Source organism: Scomber japonicus, chromosome 18, assembly GCF_027409825.1.
Source record: "Scomber japonicus isolate fScoJap1 chromosome 18, fScoJap1.pri, whole genome shotgun sequence".
Taxonomy (NCBI): domain Eukaryota; kingdom Metazoa; phylum Chordata; class Actinopteri; order Scombriformes; family Scombridae; genus Scomber; species Scomber japonicus.
In genome coordinates this window covers 11,918,177-11,932,643 of record NC_070595.1, presented here as the reverse complement: position 1 = coordinate 11,932,643, position 14,467 = coordinate 11,918,177, and the positions used below count along the sequence as shown (strand labels likewise).

General features: G+C 39.0%; 1 protein-coding gene across 3 annotated transcripts in view; it reads left to right on the top strand.

Annotated features, from left to right (window-relative positions):
- The first annotated feature begins 98 nt into the window (after positions 1–98).
- The window catches only part of clec16a (C-type lectin domain containing 16A), a 45,860-nt gene continuing 31,491 nt past the window's right edge, over positions 99–14,467 (top strand). For 2 of the 3 annotated variants that reach the window (XM_053338245.1, XM_053338244.1), the window contains exons 1-10: positions 99–393; positions 1,033–1,161; positions 2,559–2,692; positions 3,411–3,559; positions 5,986–6,091; positions 8,733–8,738; positions 10,702–10,825; positions 11,232–11,406; positions 12,087–12,137; positions 12,592–12,708. In XM_053338245.1, the coding sequence (XP_053194220.1) occupies positions 320–393; positions 1,033–1,161; positions 2,559–2,692; positions 3,411–3,559; positions 5,986–6,091; positions 8,733–8,738; positions 10,702–10,825; positions 11,232–11,406; positions 12,087–12,137; positions 12,592–12,708 (1,065 nt within the window). In that variant the 5' untranslated portion in view covers positions 99–319. Of the gene's footprint in view, positions 394–1,032; positions 1,162–2,558; positions 2,693–3,410; positions 3,560–5,985; positions 6,092–8,732; positions 8,739–10,523; positions 10,826–11,231; positions 11,407–12,086; positions 12,138–12,591; positions 12,709–14,467 lie in introns of those variants that run through there. The other variant, XM_053338243.1, reaches the window with a different exon arrangement.

The window sequence follows — 14,467 nt, the reverse complement described above, 5'->3', positions numbered from 1 at the left end:
GCATAGCGAGCACCTCGCGAGGTCGCATGTTACCACCGTCACTACCAGCACAGGAAGTAAACCTTGTAGTTTTTTTCTCGACTCGCTCTCGTAGTGATTCTACGAGCTACGGTGGCGAAATAAAATTCAACTCCCACACAACCCGCGCACTACTGCTGTTACGTAATGACCTCTCATCGCCGCTATCGCCACCTATCACCTTCTGTTTGCTAAGTAGCTATCTGCAAGGGAAAGTGGGTGTAAATGGATAGATGCGGACACCGACGCTAGCGAAAAATAACTCGCCCGTCAAAGAATTAGCCCCCTTAAAACCACAACCATGTTCGGCCGTTCACGGAGCTGGGTTGGAGGACAGGGGAGAACGAAAAATATCCACTCCTTGGATCATTTGAAGTGAGTAGCTAGCGTTTACATGCTAACGTTAGCTGGTTGAAAACGACTGTCAGCGTTATTATCAGCTAAGTTAATAACAGCTAAAATAACAGCATCGAATTGGTTGTAGCTGTCGAGATGTTGAGTCAGGCGATAACACCATCTATGGACGCTGTGACGTTCCTATTAAATTAGGAGAGGAAGATGGACATGTGAAGTAGCTTGTAATTGTTAGATTTAAAGGGAAAATTCACCCTAAAACATAATTGGTAGTGTACTGTTCTAATGTTTGTGGATAATAAAGTCAGTGTCTGCCAGCGAACATGTACAACTCCCCATAGAAGCTAGAAATCAGAGCATCAAGTCTTACAGGCCCTACACATTAACACAGGGGTTTTTTGGCAGTTTGGACACCTGCACATGGTAAAGTTTGGGGCTGTCTGTGCTGGAAATGAACGTTCTTGAGGTCATAATAGTCCATGTACCAATGCGAGGGCCAAATTAACGTTTTCCTATATCTAGAGATGCAACAAATTAACAGCAGAGTGAGGGAGATGTCACTCAAACTCAGTCTGAACACGCCCAGAGATTTGTCATTAATTGTAGTTCACTGCAATCCTCTTTTCACACATCTTCCCTCTATTATTTTCTGTCCTCCAGGTATATGTACCATGTCTTGACCAAAAACACAACAGTCACAGACCACAACCGAAACCTACTGGTGGAGACCATCCGGTCCATCACAGAGATCCTCATCTGGGGGGACCAGAATGACAGCTCTGTGTTTGAGTAAGTCCCATTCAACGTCTTTACGCCACCCGCCTGGCCTGTAGCTACAAATACCAAGCTTTGACTGCTGCATGGAAATCAGAGTGACATCTTTGCATGTACTTTTTAATGTGTGCTAGGTATGCAGCATGTTTTAGAACACCACATGCATGCACTTGAACATGCATGAAATAGTACACTTGTAAACTAATGAGCTGTGCATTTACAATGAGCACACCAATGTTAACTTTAACTAGAATATTTTCTCCAACAGTTATTGCTAACAACACCTATGCAGCCATGCTGCCCCTCTTCCTAACTTAAAAAAAATGAAAAACAAGCAAAACTACTCAAAGCAGCAACATTGATTTGAGAATACTTAAACATACTTTTGTGGAAAAGTACATATTTGTATGAAGAGTCTGAATTGATTATTTTTGCAAGTAAAAGTATTCTGGGAAAGTAAATGTTTCATTATAAGCCCTCATCAGTTGAGCCAAAAGAAAAACAACAAAATGTTCAGTTGAGCATCGCTTATTGTGCAATAATAGGCAATCGTTCGTTTGTGTGTGAGAGAGAGAATGAAGTTCTAAAAACGTAAGTGTTTTGTTTTAATCAAAAGCGTTTCAGGTCCATTAGTTGTGCATGTCATCCCCTCTTTCTTTTTTGACTTCTCTACCTATGACTTGAGACAGGAAATGTCTAAGGGTTGAACTCCGTAGAGCAGAAAAGCCGCAGAGATGTTGAAAGAGTACTTGGTGCTATCAGGAAGCCTTCAGAATAAACCTGACATGACATGACCAGCAAAAACATTCAGTCCTATTTTTTTAGGATAGTAGATTGTTTTGTTTTTTTAAGAGATTATTCGGAGAACGTTGCCATTTTATTTCAGTAAGAATTAAACTGAGCTGCCGTCTTATTAGGACATTATGATCCTGAGCTTTACCTAGAGTACACCAGTGGGAGGTCCAATGAGCTATGGCAATATATTGGGGAAGTTAGAGATAGACATTCTTATAAATATAAACAGTAGTAGTACTAGAATTAAATTCATCAAGTCATAATGAATGTAATCCTAGTAGCAGCACAATGCAATTCTCTTCTTGTTCCTAATTAGGACTTGACTACTTTGTCATATACACAGTGATGAGCTTTTTTTTTTAAGGATGTTAGAGAAACCTTTTCTAAGAGGATGTTTTTGGCTTGTTGCATTTAATTAGATAGTGACTGTGTGAAGATGCAAACAGGAAACATAGTGAGACAAAGAGAAAGGTGGCTGTGGTTATATGCTACCACTGCTAAACATGGTGACTCAAAAGCAAAACATTCTTTATTTAGTTGATTGTCTGACAAGATCAAGTCATGATGATTTTAATCCTGTATGTGTTTTATATATGTACACATCTGTCTGTGTTCAGCTTCTTTCTTGAGAAGAACATGTTCGCCTTCTTCCTGAACATCCTACGTCAGAAGTCCGGGCGCTACGTGTGTGTCCAGCTCCTCCAGACCCTCAACATCCTGTTTGAGAACATCAGCCATGAAACCTCTCTCTGTAAGTATTTGAGTTCACACTGATTAACCAAAAAAATAGAAACACATGTGTGATGGAATGTATTGCAACAAAATAACTCCACAGTAAATATTCAATTACTGATTATGTTCTGTGTTTTCTAGAGACTACTGCTTTAGTTGCTGCAATATAATGCAATCTAGAACTGCAACCAATTATTGTTTTTATTGCTGTATAATCTGTTTGGTTTTTTTAGAAATACTTTGTGCTGATTTTAGGTTGCGTTAGTGCTGAGACAAATGTGTAGAATAATGTTTAAAATAATGGAAGAAGTTTAAAGTATTTAACACAGCAATGTTATAATGAACTGCTCTAAAATGCAAAGTGTGTACTTGTATTTGTACACCTTTTGATGTATTTTAAAAGCTAAACAATGCACAGCATATTACATTGCCTTTTCTTTGTTGAATTATACAATGCGAAGCAGCCAGCTGCATTTTTTGTTGTTGCTAGGCAACCACTGACTCAGTGGACAATTTAGTGTCAGTCAGTGTGCTCATTTCTTATATAAAGTAAGTAACATTATAGCATCAAACTTAATTTTGCAATCAAAAGCAAATGCTTGTGATATTGTGTCAGCAGGAATGATTAGTATCCTTAATGTTCCCTGTGTGCAAAAACCTGCCTTACTGTTGATCTGATGACAGCTTCTCTCCTCTCCTCTCCTCTCCTCTCCTCTCCTCTCCTCTCCTCTTCTCAGATTACCTCTTGTCGAACAACCATGTGAACTCCATCATCGTCCACAAGTTTGACTTCTCGGACGAGGAGATTATGGCTTACTACATCTCCTTCCTCAAGACCCTGTCACTGAAACTCAACAATCACACAGTGCACTTCTTCTACAATGAGGTGAGGACACAGGAAGGTGGGGTCAGGGAGGTTTGAGGGAAGAAAGAGGGATGGGAAAATGGTGAAAGACAGCAACTCTTATTGAGTACATTATATGACAGTTGAAGAGGAAGGAAGGGAGAGACTTTAGGCTGTTCTATAGATGAGAGATGGATAATGAAGGGAGTCTGAGATGAAAGAGTTAAGTCAGACTGAGAGAGAGTAATGACAACTTGATATTTCATTGTTGATATTTTACTGTGGTCAGAGAATTCCTGTATGTAAATAAGGTTTTTTTTTACAGACAGTTATTTAAAAGAAATCCAGAAGCACATTTTCCACTTGCATTTTGTGCATGTTGTTGTATTTATCAAGTTACTATTATCCACAGGTGGTAAATTACATGTTCAAGTCACAATCCAGTCTTAGTTTTAGCGCTGTTCTCTTCTTACTATCATCATCAACAACATAATCCTGTTTTCCAGAATGTATTATTTTTGGATTAGCCCCTTTTTAAAGATAGCTGCCTGCTGCTTTTGCCTCTGCTGGTCTTCCATGTACTAGTAGGTTGCCAGGGTTACGTTCATTGCATTTGAAATCACCCAATCATGTTTCAGCAATATCTACAAAATTCAAATATGTAATAAAAAAAAAAATCATGTCCTTTTCAGGCGACGAATACTTAGTCAAAGTCATGTCGAGTCTTTAATCAGCTTTAGTCTGAAGTCCTCATATTTGTGACTCAAGTCAAGACATGTGACTCGAGTCCCACGCCTCTGCGATTCACCAATCTTCCGCTGATCTTCTGCTGATTTCCCCTGTCAAAACATCAACTTCCTGTGTAGATAAGTCAGGTTAGCAGCCCTCTGTCCACATGTCATCTTTCTCCACACTACTTAACTGACACATACCAGACAGCATCACTTTCATTTGAGAGAATGTGTCATTTATTACAACGATGCTGATTATTTCCCTGAAGTTGAGTTTCAAAACTTTTCCTGTGTGTGTGTGTGAGACTGAGTGTGTGTGATTTACTGGATGATAACGCTGAAGTATACCGAAAAACTTTTAATACTGTCTGATGATGCCATTACCTTTCGCTGTTTCAGCAATATCTGTAGTCCTTCTATTGGCCTGTGTGTGTTGGGGAAAGTTATTGGTGTACTGTCAATGGTAGCTTTACCCCTGAAGCCAAAACCAGACCCCCATGTGTAGTTCTGACAGTGGTACTAAATGTCCTTATATAGCTTTTAGATTGATTTTCATTTTTACTTTCATTTATATTAATCATTAACAATAAAAGTAGAAACTGGCTATAGAGTTGCAAGCAGTGTTCAGTGTGAGGGCAAATCTAATTAACACATAAAATAACTACATAATTACCTTTTTCCTTCATAATTTACAATAGCAGCATTTACTGTAGATGCCGTATTTATAATTCACCCTTCACTTTATTTACTCATTTATTATTTGTATTGATCTATAGCTTATTCTCCTCTAGAGGGTGCTATTGGATAGATGCTCTCCATGACTTCTTCTGTTCCTGTCAGATCTACACAAGTCACATTTTTAAGACCAGAGGACATGCTCTCGGTTTGGGTTTTGGTGTCAGGGTCACATCTCTTCATTCACTGTGACAGCTAGGTGATTGTTTGAAGTCTGACCTTTAGCCGTGATTGGCTGAAGGTCGCAGTGAATGAGGAATGGTTTGGTAGAGGATCAGGCAATGGCACAGAGAGAGATGATTGTAAGATGCAGAGCTGCCAGTTAGTCAGAGGCAAATGTAATAAGTGTAGCATACTGTTATGTTGCTACATGCTCATAAAGTAAGGTAAGGTTGTCAGCAGTAGAAGTCCCCGTAGTCCAGCCTTTAATCAACTGTAATGACTTCATTAGAAGATTCATATTTTTTATCCAAAAATATATATTCATATATTTTACATACTTTATGTTTCATGGGTCAGAAACACCCACATCAAAAATATGTCAGTTTACTCTTAGTTTTATATTTGATATATAATACAATAAAACAGGTGCATTAAAGATACATTTTCAAAATCATGCAAGTCAGTATTGACTGAAGTCCAAGACTCAAAAATTCAGTGTGAAATCAGTAAGATGTGAGTTGCTTCATAAGGATTATTTTAGTCTCTTTAGTCTCATTTACACTAACTTCCTAACATCTCAAAAGTACTTTTTGCTTTTAACCTTTTTTTGTTTGTGACCTGCATTTCTAAAACTGGCATTTGAACTTTTACACAGTTAAACAGGGGAACTAAATACCAGTATGCTTCCCATTCAGCTCTGACTCATCAAAATGTGTTACTGCTGAGTCTTTTCATCTCCACAAGCTTCTCTTTCTCTCTCTGTGGTCATTCATGGCCCGAGCGTGGCGGTGCCATACAGTGCCTTGCTCACCGGCACCCCTCTCTGTCTCCCACACACAGCACACTAATGACTTTGCCCTGTACACCGAGGCCATTAAGTTTTTCAACCACCCTGAAAGCATGGTCCGCATCGCAGTCCGCACCATCACACTCAACGTCTACAAAGGTGAGTGGAACAGGAACACGCATGCGCACATGCTAACCATGCATACACGTGCGCATACACACACACACACACACACACACACACAGACACACACACACACGGGATGCTGGGACTGCTGGGACTGCCTACCGCCTTTCTTTGTACTCCCTCCTCTTCTTCTCGCTGCTGCTGCTTCTGGTGCATGAGCATGACTAACAGGTAACGCTTTGACAAACACACATAACACACACACATAAAGCTGCTGAACGGCAGTGGGGTGTTATACATGGGGCTGTTTTACCTCATCTCATGATAGAAAACATGAGAGGCATTTCCTATTTACTCAAAAAAGGGGTAGAAAGTAATAACGCTATCTCTGCTGCACCAGTCTATTTATCATTAAGATACTATTGATCTTAGATTGTGCTGCCTTTTTTACAGTAACACCGTCTTAAGCTAGATATACGCCTCTTCTAATCATAACCCAAACAACAGGTCTGCAGCCTGAGACTTCAGAATTCAGTAAATATTTGCCAGATTACAGATGAAAGCTGTCAACCTCTAACCGTCATCTGAAACGGCAGAATCATATTTTCATTTTATTTATATTACTGGCTGTAGCCTCTGGGAACTCTAATGTGTGTTATCTTGTTCAAACAAACCATTTGAGTAATGATTTGTTAGTTTGAAGACAAACGAAAGGTTTTATTACCTGATGTCATATCACTTTTTTTTTTCTTGTATACATTTGTCCTTGTCTCAGTAACGTGCTATTGTTAAAACCTTTTATCCTTACATCTGTTTCTATTGCAACAATCCAGCTGTGATGTCATGAGAATATCAAGTCAGCAACAGATGTGCACGTGATAATTAAACTGCATGTTTATAGTCCTTTAACCTGAGTACTTGAGTTGGCAGTAAACAGGGTTAATGTTCAAATTGTTAACTTGATTTAAACTATGCAGTATTGAGATGTAAAATCATCCACAACCACAAAGCTCATCACCGCTTCACTGATCTCACACGCGCATATTTACTAACTGTAAAGGAACTAGAGCTTCAGCAAGACCACACTAGCCCAGCATGCAAAGATCATCTACTGTGCATTAGTTCTGCAGGTTTCTCAAGCTAATCCTCCTGTGAGTGCAGCATCAGTAGTCTGTAAACATCAGGATCTTTTTTGAACAGCTGCTTTGCTTTCTTGCACTGTGCTACGTCAGCCTCTGCTTCACCTTCCTGCCGTTTCTCTGGGCTCCTCAGGGTTTTCGGAGCTGGTTGCTTTTCACTACAGAGTGCATTGCGAGCGGGTTTGGCTTTTTCTCCACACGTCATTGCTTCTCTTCACTATACATACAGTTCACTTCAACATATCAATACGGCTTTGTGCCTGTACCTGTGCGTCTTTGTCCCGCACGCGACACTTTGCACTGTAATACGCTTTCTCACTTCATCCGCTCCCAGCAGAGACGTCATTACAGTTTCACACTACAGACTTTTTAACAATGATGAAGTAACCTGATGGTGTAGGAAACGTATCATTGCTAGGCTATCATGAGCTATGTTATAGTAAGGAATCTGTTAGAGAGGGAGCATCAACTATAACCGATGGATGGATTTTTTTTCTTGTGTCTGAGAGTTATCAAGTAGCCTCAAAGAACATCTACACTTACCGGCCACTTCATTAGGTACACCTGAAACAATAGTTCTACCATAAATTATACTTTTATAAAGCTTATACATTTTCAGCTTTTGTTTGTTTATTATTGAAGTTGTGGTGGGCCGTGGTGGTATACATGGATGCATTACATTAAAAAATCTATTTTGCCCCCCCCTAATGTATGTTAATGGAGTGAAGAAAATACTAGATACACTGTTCCATGTACCCCAGTAGGTGTACCTGATGAAGTCGCCAGTGAGTGCATGTCTTGATGTGCAGGCTATTCCACCATGCAAAATAATCATTGCATTGTGATTTTATAAAGTGAAATATGTGGTGTATTGTTCCTTTTAACATTTGTCATGCAAAGTTTTAAAATAATCAAATGTTTCTGCTTAATTGAATTAAAACAGTAAAAGTATTGCAACACTGAAAATGGCAATACTTTACCTTTACCTTTTTTTTTTGTTTTTTTTTTTCCTCTAAAATTGTAATGTTCATCGTGTTACTGGTTGATGCTTCCAGGGATTCCTTAGGACATGCACTGCAAGAAATGACAACCTGGAAAAGGATTTAATTCAGCATCAAGACTAATTAAGATTCTGTCTAGATATTTTAGTCCAATTATGTAACTGCACCAGCATTTTCCCTGGTTAGTAAATGAATGAAATCATCTTGTTTTAAGTGTTCTCTTTTTGGCATGTTACATAGTAAAAAGCAATGCAAAATACTGTAATATGTTCCATATGTTTAGGTAACACAAACTCCTTTGCCAGGTGTGATATTGTTTGCAGTTTATTTGTTTAAAAAAACCTGCGGGGTCCCTCCCACCCTCCACCCCTCCACAGCCGCCCCTTTATTCACATTAACCCTGTGTTTGTTTCCCCCCTCTCCCCTTCCTCCTCTTCAACAACCACTCCTCCTCCTCCTCCTCCTCCTCTTCCTCTCCTTGTCTCTCTCCTCCTCTCCCTCCTTCCTCTGCGTGCCCCATCTGCCTAACTCCAGTTTCATGTAAGTTGGTTCCATTCATTCAGTCTTTTTCTGAGGGCTGGGTATCCTTCAAACATGTTTTGTTGTGGTTTTCACACAGCACATCAATACAGATATAAATCAAGTGTTGAATTGGCCCATAAGCTAAATTCAGTGATTTTTGTCTGATTCATCTGATAGAAATTTCAAATAATTTCCAAAGTTGGCTTAAAATGAATTATTACTACACATCACATGCCATACCCAGCCCTGTTTCTTCCTTATGGTGTATTTGTTATAAATGTATTGGTATGAATATCCTTGCAATTCTTGTTCTTGTAAACCATTCTGTATCACCCATCAACATACATGCAGAAAAAACCTGCATGCCTTTAAAAAAAAAAAAAAAAAAAAATTCTTGGGTTAGTTGTTCCAGAGGCTTTTATTTCAGCTGAGCTCCATGTTTGCTGTTATTTTGCAGATGGATTAGTCAGTTTTGGTCACTGTGGTTATTTAGTCAGTATCTCCTTCTGTATTACTTCTCAGTTAATGCACCTATGGACTGAGCTGGAATGACACTGTGACTCTTAGAGGCAACTTGTGATTTGTGTATTTGATTTATGCTGTTATGTAACTTGTTAAAGGGGACCTATTATGCTCATTTACAACTCTAAATAGTCTCTGTTTAAAGCCCCCCCTTCCATTTAGCCCACTCTTTTCTGACTTGCCACCTTCAGGAAGCCTAGCGAGGGGCAGTTATTGCAGATGAACATTTCCTGCTTTTGCTGCGTCATATTAAAAGCTTTTAAATGACTAAATTGAAGTACATATTAATTGTAAAGAATTAACAGGAAATGTAAGGTGTTCATCACTGAATAAGTGTGGCTTTATTAGCTGTGCTGAAAACCAGTCAACACAACAAGATATGTAGATATTTAGAGCTATTTGTTCAGTGGCACAGTTAGAAATAATGGTAGAAGCAGAAACATGACTCAACGTGACTATCCCCAAAACAATGGAAATGTTAATGTTAATGTTAGCAGAGCGGCGCGGTGAACTTGCATGCTAGCCATGGAGCAGATGGTTATATAAAGAAATCCATCACCTGATGTCAGCTCGGGCTGAAAGTAGAAAAAGCTGTTGGAAACTTAGCGCTCAGAGCGGTCAGAAACAGTGCTACGTACATTTACCTCATTGTTTGACACTTTGGCCACGTTTAGTATGAACATCCCACACTGTAACATTATATATGACTGAAAATAAGGAAAAGCATAATATGTCCCCTTTAATTTGATTAGGCTGCTATTTTGTTACTTGTTTCACTTTGACCCACCTTGGATTGGCATTGTAAAATTACTGTCTGCTCTAATATGCATTCAGCCTAGCACAGGAGAAAATGTTACTAGACCAGGATTGTTCACACGTCATATTAGTCAAACCGTCAGTCACAGAACAGAAGATTACTAAATTGTCTCTCGGATGTTTCTGGTGATTGTCCAAACCTTCTGCTTTTCCCCAAATTGGGCTGTGTGTTAAACTGAAGGCGCCTCTCAATCTAAGGAAATTAGACAAATTATTTCCTCTGTTTTTTTGTCATTGTGTATAACAGACACATGGGTTATTGTCTTTGAATGGCCAAGTCATTGTTTTACCCAATGTTTTTCTCCTGTTTGGGAGTTTTTCTTTCTTTTTTTTTTTTTACAGCATGAGTCACATCTCCAGTCACATCCTTTTATTCAATTTAAAACTGAATTTTGGCTTTTCTCCCGATCCCACTTCAATAGTTATCCCCTTCTACCAATTCATGTGTGTAATTTGGATTCAAGTGGTTGGTTAATTTCCCTAATTTCTTTCTTAATTTAAATAGTTCTAATTGTGTTTTTTCCTGTTCGCATTTAGTTGTCACATTCTAGTAATTCTCTGGGATCACAAGGTGTTTGTACATATATGAATGCGTGTGTGCTTGTGTGCAGCCGTGTTAACTTCCTGACTCTACTCTCTCCAGTGGACAACCAGCACATGCTGCACTACATCCGAGATAAGACAGCAGTGCCATATTTCAGCAACTTGGTCTGGTTTATTGGCAGCCATGTCATCGAACTGGACAAGTGTGTGCAGACAGATGAAGAGTAAGTGCCATCTGTCTTTACCAAGGCTTTACCATGTCATTCTTACTGTGACCTCCAGGGGTCAGGCTTGTCTTTGGTTTGTAACCAGGCGCTTGCAAGATGACATGTTTATGCAAGGACATGATGCTTTGTATATAATGCATTATATTATCATTTTTCTGGTATTTGACTGTTATTTATTGTTGTCTTAATTTTTAAACCATACACTACAGGCAGTGAATTTCTTCCAGTGTAGCTATTTGATCAATAATGATGATGTCATCACTGTGATAGTCCCTAACAAGTTGCAAACTAAATTATCGTGCAGTAAAGTGCAGAGAAACATTAATGTTACTAATGTTACCTCTCTCTCTCTCTCCCTCTCCCTCTCTCCCTCTCTCCCTCTCTCTCTCTCTCTCTCTCTCAGGCATAAGAACAGAGGGAAGTTAAGTGACCTGGTGGCGGAGCACCTTGACCACCTTCACTATCTGAACGACATCCTCACCATCAACTGTGAATTCCTTAACGACGTGCTGACCGACCACCTCCTCAACCGCCTGTTCCTTCCCCTCTACGTCTACTCTTTGGTCATCCCTGAAACCGTACGTTACCTTAGCTTACAGGGATGGAAACAAGTTCATAGTGGAAATCCTGTGTGGGCTTCTTTTCATTCCTAATATGGCTGCAACTAGATCATTTTCATTATTGATTCATCTGTGGATTATTGTCTGGATTCATTGTTTGGTTTCAGTGAAAGGGCTGAAAATGATGATCACCGTTTCCCAGATACAATCTAAAATGTACTATCACAGAGGATTCTCATTTAAGAAGATTCTAATTCCTGATACATGCTTGAAACTTTTAATGTCATAAAATATCAGATGCAAATTGCAAATGCACACACAGATACATATTTTTTACCCAGATGACGTGTTAAATGTCATAACAGTGAAGATGTTTGTATGCATAATTGTATCTCTGTTTTTTGTGATTTCATTTCACTGATAAAACCTTTTTTAGGCTATTAAGGGCAGCAACTAATTACTTTCATTATGAATGTATTGGTTTAGTATTTTTGTTCAAACGACATTCTGAAACACAGTTATCTAATTGACAGTGATATAAATAGACATTTATCATTTATTGTATCAATATTCTAATCATGTAATCTAATCAGTTGATGGTCTCAGCACTATGCCTCGGCTCTCTCCAGTTTTATCTCATAAATACTGTCTATACTACTATATATGTATGACTTTGAGTGGTATTTTATGTCTTTCAGTCTGAAGAGCGAAAGATCAACCCTCAGGTGTCCCTCTACCTGCTGTCTCAAGTGAGAAATACACACACACACACACACACACACACACACACGTATATATTTTATCATGGGTTTGATCAGTGAGTTGATCACGTACGTAAAAGTTTTAAAGGTTAACATAGAAGAAAAGCTGCAAGAGTAAAATATCTACCAGCTACTTCGGAACATTTTATGTCCTGATCTGACTCAGAAAGGCGGATTTGCTTTGTGTGTTGTTTTTAGAACATTTTTGTCAAGGCGTCATTAGTAAGTTTTACAGCCTCTTCTTTTCGATTCTGCACAGCCTTAAAGCACAGTAACAACTAAATACTGCTGCATATAGGGAGGCATTCATATCCATGTTGATACTGCATGAGGGTCATAGGTTAGTGCAGAGGACGGCGTTTTCTGGTAGACTGGACTCACATTTAAAAACGTTTTAGTGTGTTATTCTGATGACTTTTCTAATTGTTTTTGTACATGCCAGGTGTTTCTCATCATCCATTATCAGCCACTGGTCAACTCCCTGGCAGAAGTGATTCTCAATGGGGACCTATCTGTCTTCACCCTGCCAACAGACATGCACAGCACGCACAAGAACACGGTAACACACTCACACACACAGGTTTACACATTACATTTATAACAGACACACTGCAGTTACATGAAATATGATTTAAAAACCACTAAGGAGCAATACACACACGTGCACTCACGTAAGATTATACATTTGTAACATAGACACACATATACACTGGGAGCACAGCACACAAGCACACCTACACAGGCAACCGCATGGATACATTCGTGTACACACACACACACACACAAACACACACACAGAGTGGAGTTCCAGAAATGAGCGTGGGTGGTTATGAGATTGCGGGGTCATGGTTTTTCTCCATGATTCACCCACATCAAGGCAGCAATATGCAAATGACCTCCACTTTTGTTTTTCTTTCCATTTTTCAAACATACTCTCCCTTATTTCCATCTTTTCTCAGTTCGGGTTCTTGGATTCTTTTTCATTTCAGCTTTCTATTGTGTTTCTTTGATGGTTTCTCTTTATTTATATCTGTACCTTCATGTTATTCCCCTCTCCTCTTTGTCTTTTCTTTCTGTCTCCCCCTTATCTCTCCCTTATCTTCCCCAACTGATTCCCCTCTACACTCATATTCGAATATTTTCTTCTTTTCCTGTGGTTCAGTTTCTCTTCCTTCATCACCCCTCCCCCTCTTAATTTTTTGACCATCTGTAAAGTCAGGTGGGTGTGCTGAAGTAGTGAGCATTTCTGAGAACCCTTGTGGTTATTCTCTGTGCTGTGTGTATATGTGTGTGTATGTGTGCGTGCGTGTATGCTAGAGCTGTGGCTGTTGTAGGAAGCAACCTACCTTTTCAGTGAATGTGAGTTGAGGCATGATGTCTTAACAATGTTGGTCTACCACAACAGAAGGCAGCCAGACCCAAACTATTACCTTCCAGCTATTCATTCAGCAATGCTTTTCACTGCCGCTGCATTTTACAGGCTTTAAAAGTTCTACATTTACCAGATTTAATCCTAAATGTCAAATTAACTTTGTAGTTTTTAAAAAAAAATAGAGGAGAAGTATAGTATGTGTATATATAGAGTCTAAAAGCCACTGAAATAGTGTTTATTTCAGGATTTTCTGTCAAAGAAACTAAACTGGAGATGGTTTCATGTAATGCGGTTCTCTAAACTCATTTTTGTTTGTGTATTGTTTTCACTTTATTTGTGTTTACTTTACTTGCAATTGGATCTTTGATGCTTGCTTCTCTAAAAGACACAACAGCATTTAAACATGACTTCACTTGAATGATTATTTTTCTCTGTTTAGGAGTCAAGGTTTTGTTATACTGAATGGAGGATAGGGTACTATTCTACATGTATTAATTTACTTGCATTTAACCTGATGCCACGTGTGTGTCTTTGTGTTCATGTTTATTGCTTGCATGTGCTCATACCTGCATTCACATGCATGTTAATTGTGCAGGCCCATATGACACTGGAACAAATATTTTTTTTATGGAAAAGCCCATGACAATTTCTGATGATGCCTGTTAGATAATAAGAAGTTATTCAAAGATCTGATTTTTTGGGGGTTTTTTTTATTAATGTTTAATTGAATAGTGATCATGTGATCACCACCACATCAGCTAGAACTGCTTGTGTGTTGTGTTATTGTTTGACTTTTTGTAGATGAAAACCAGACAGATGCAGCATGGCCTCTGTTTCAGCACAGGTGGTCAAATGGCACTTCCTGTTTGTCTGTGATGTGGCAGGAAATTAGGTCACATGATGGAACACTGACAGAGCTGGCTCACCTAACCCAGATCTCTTTCCT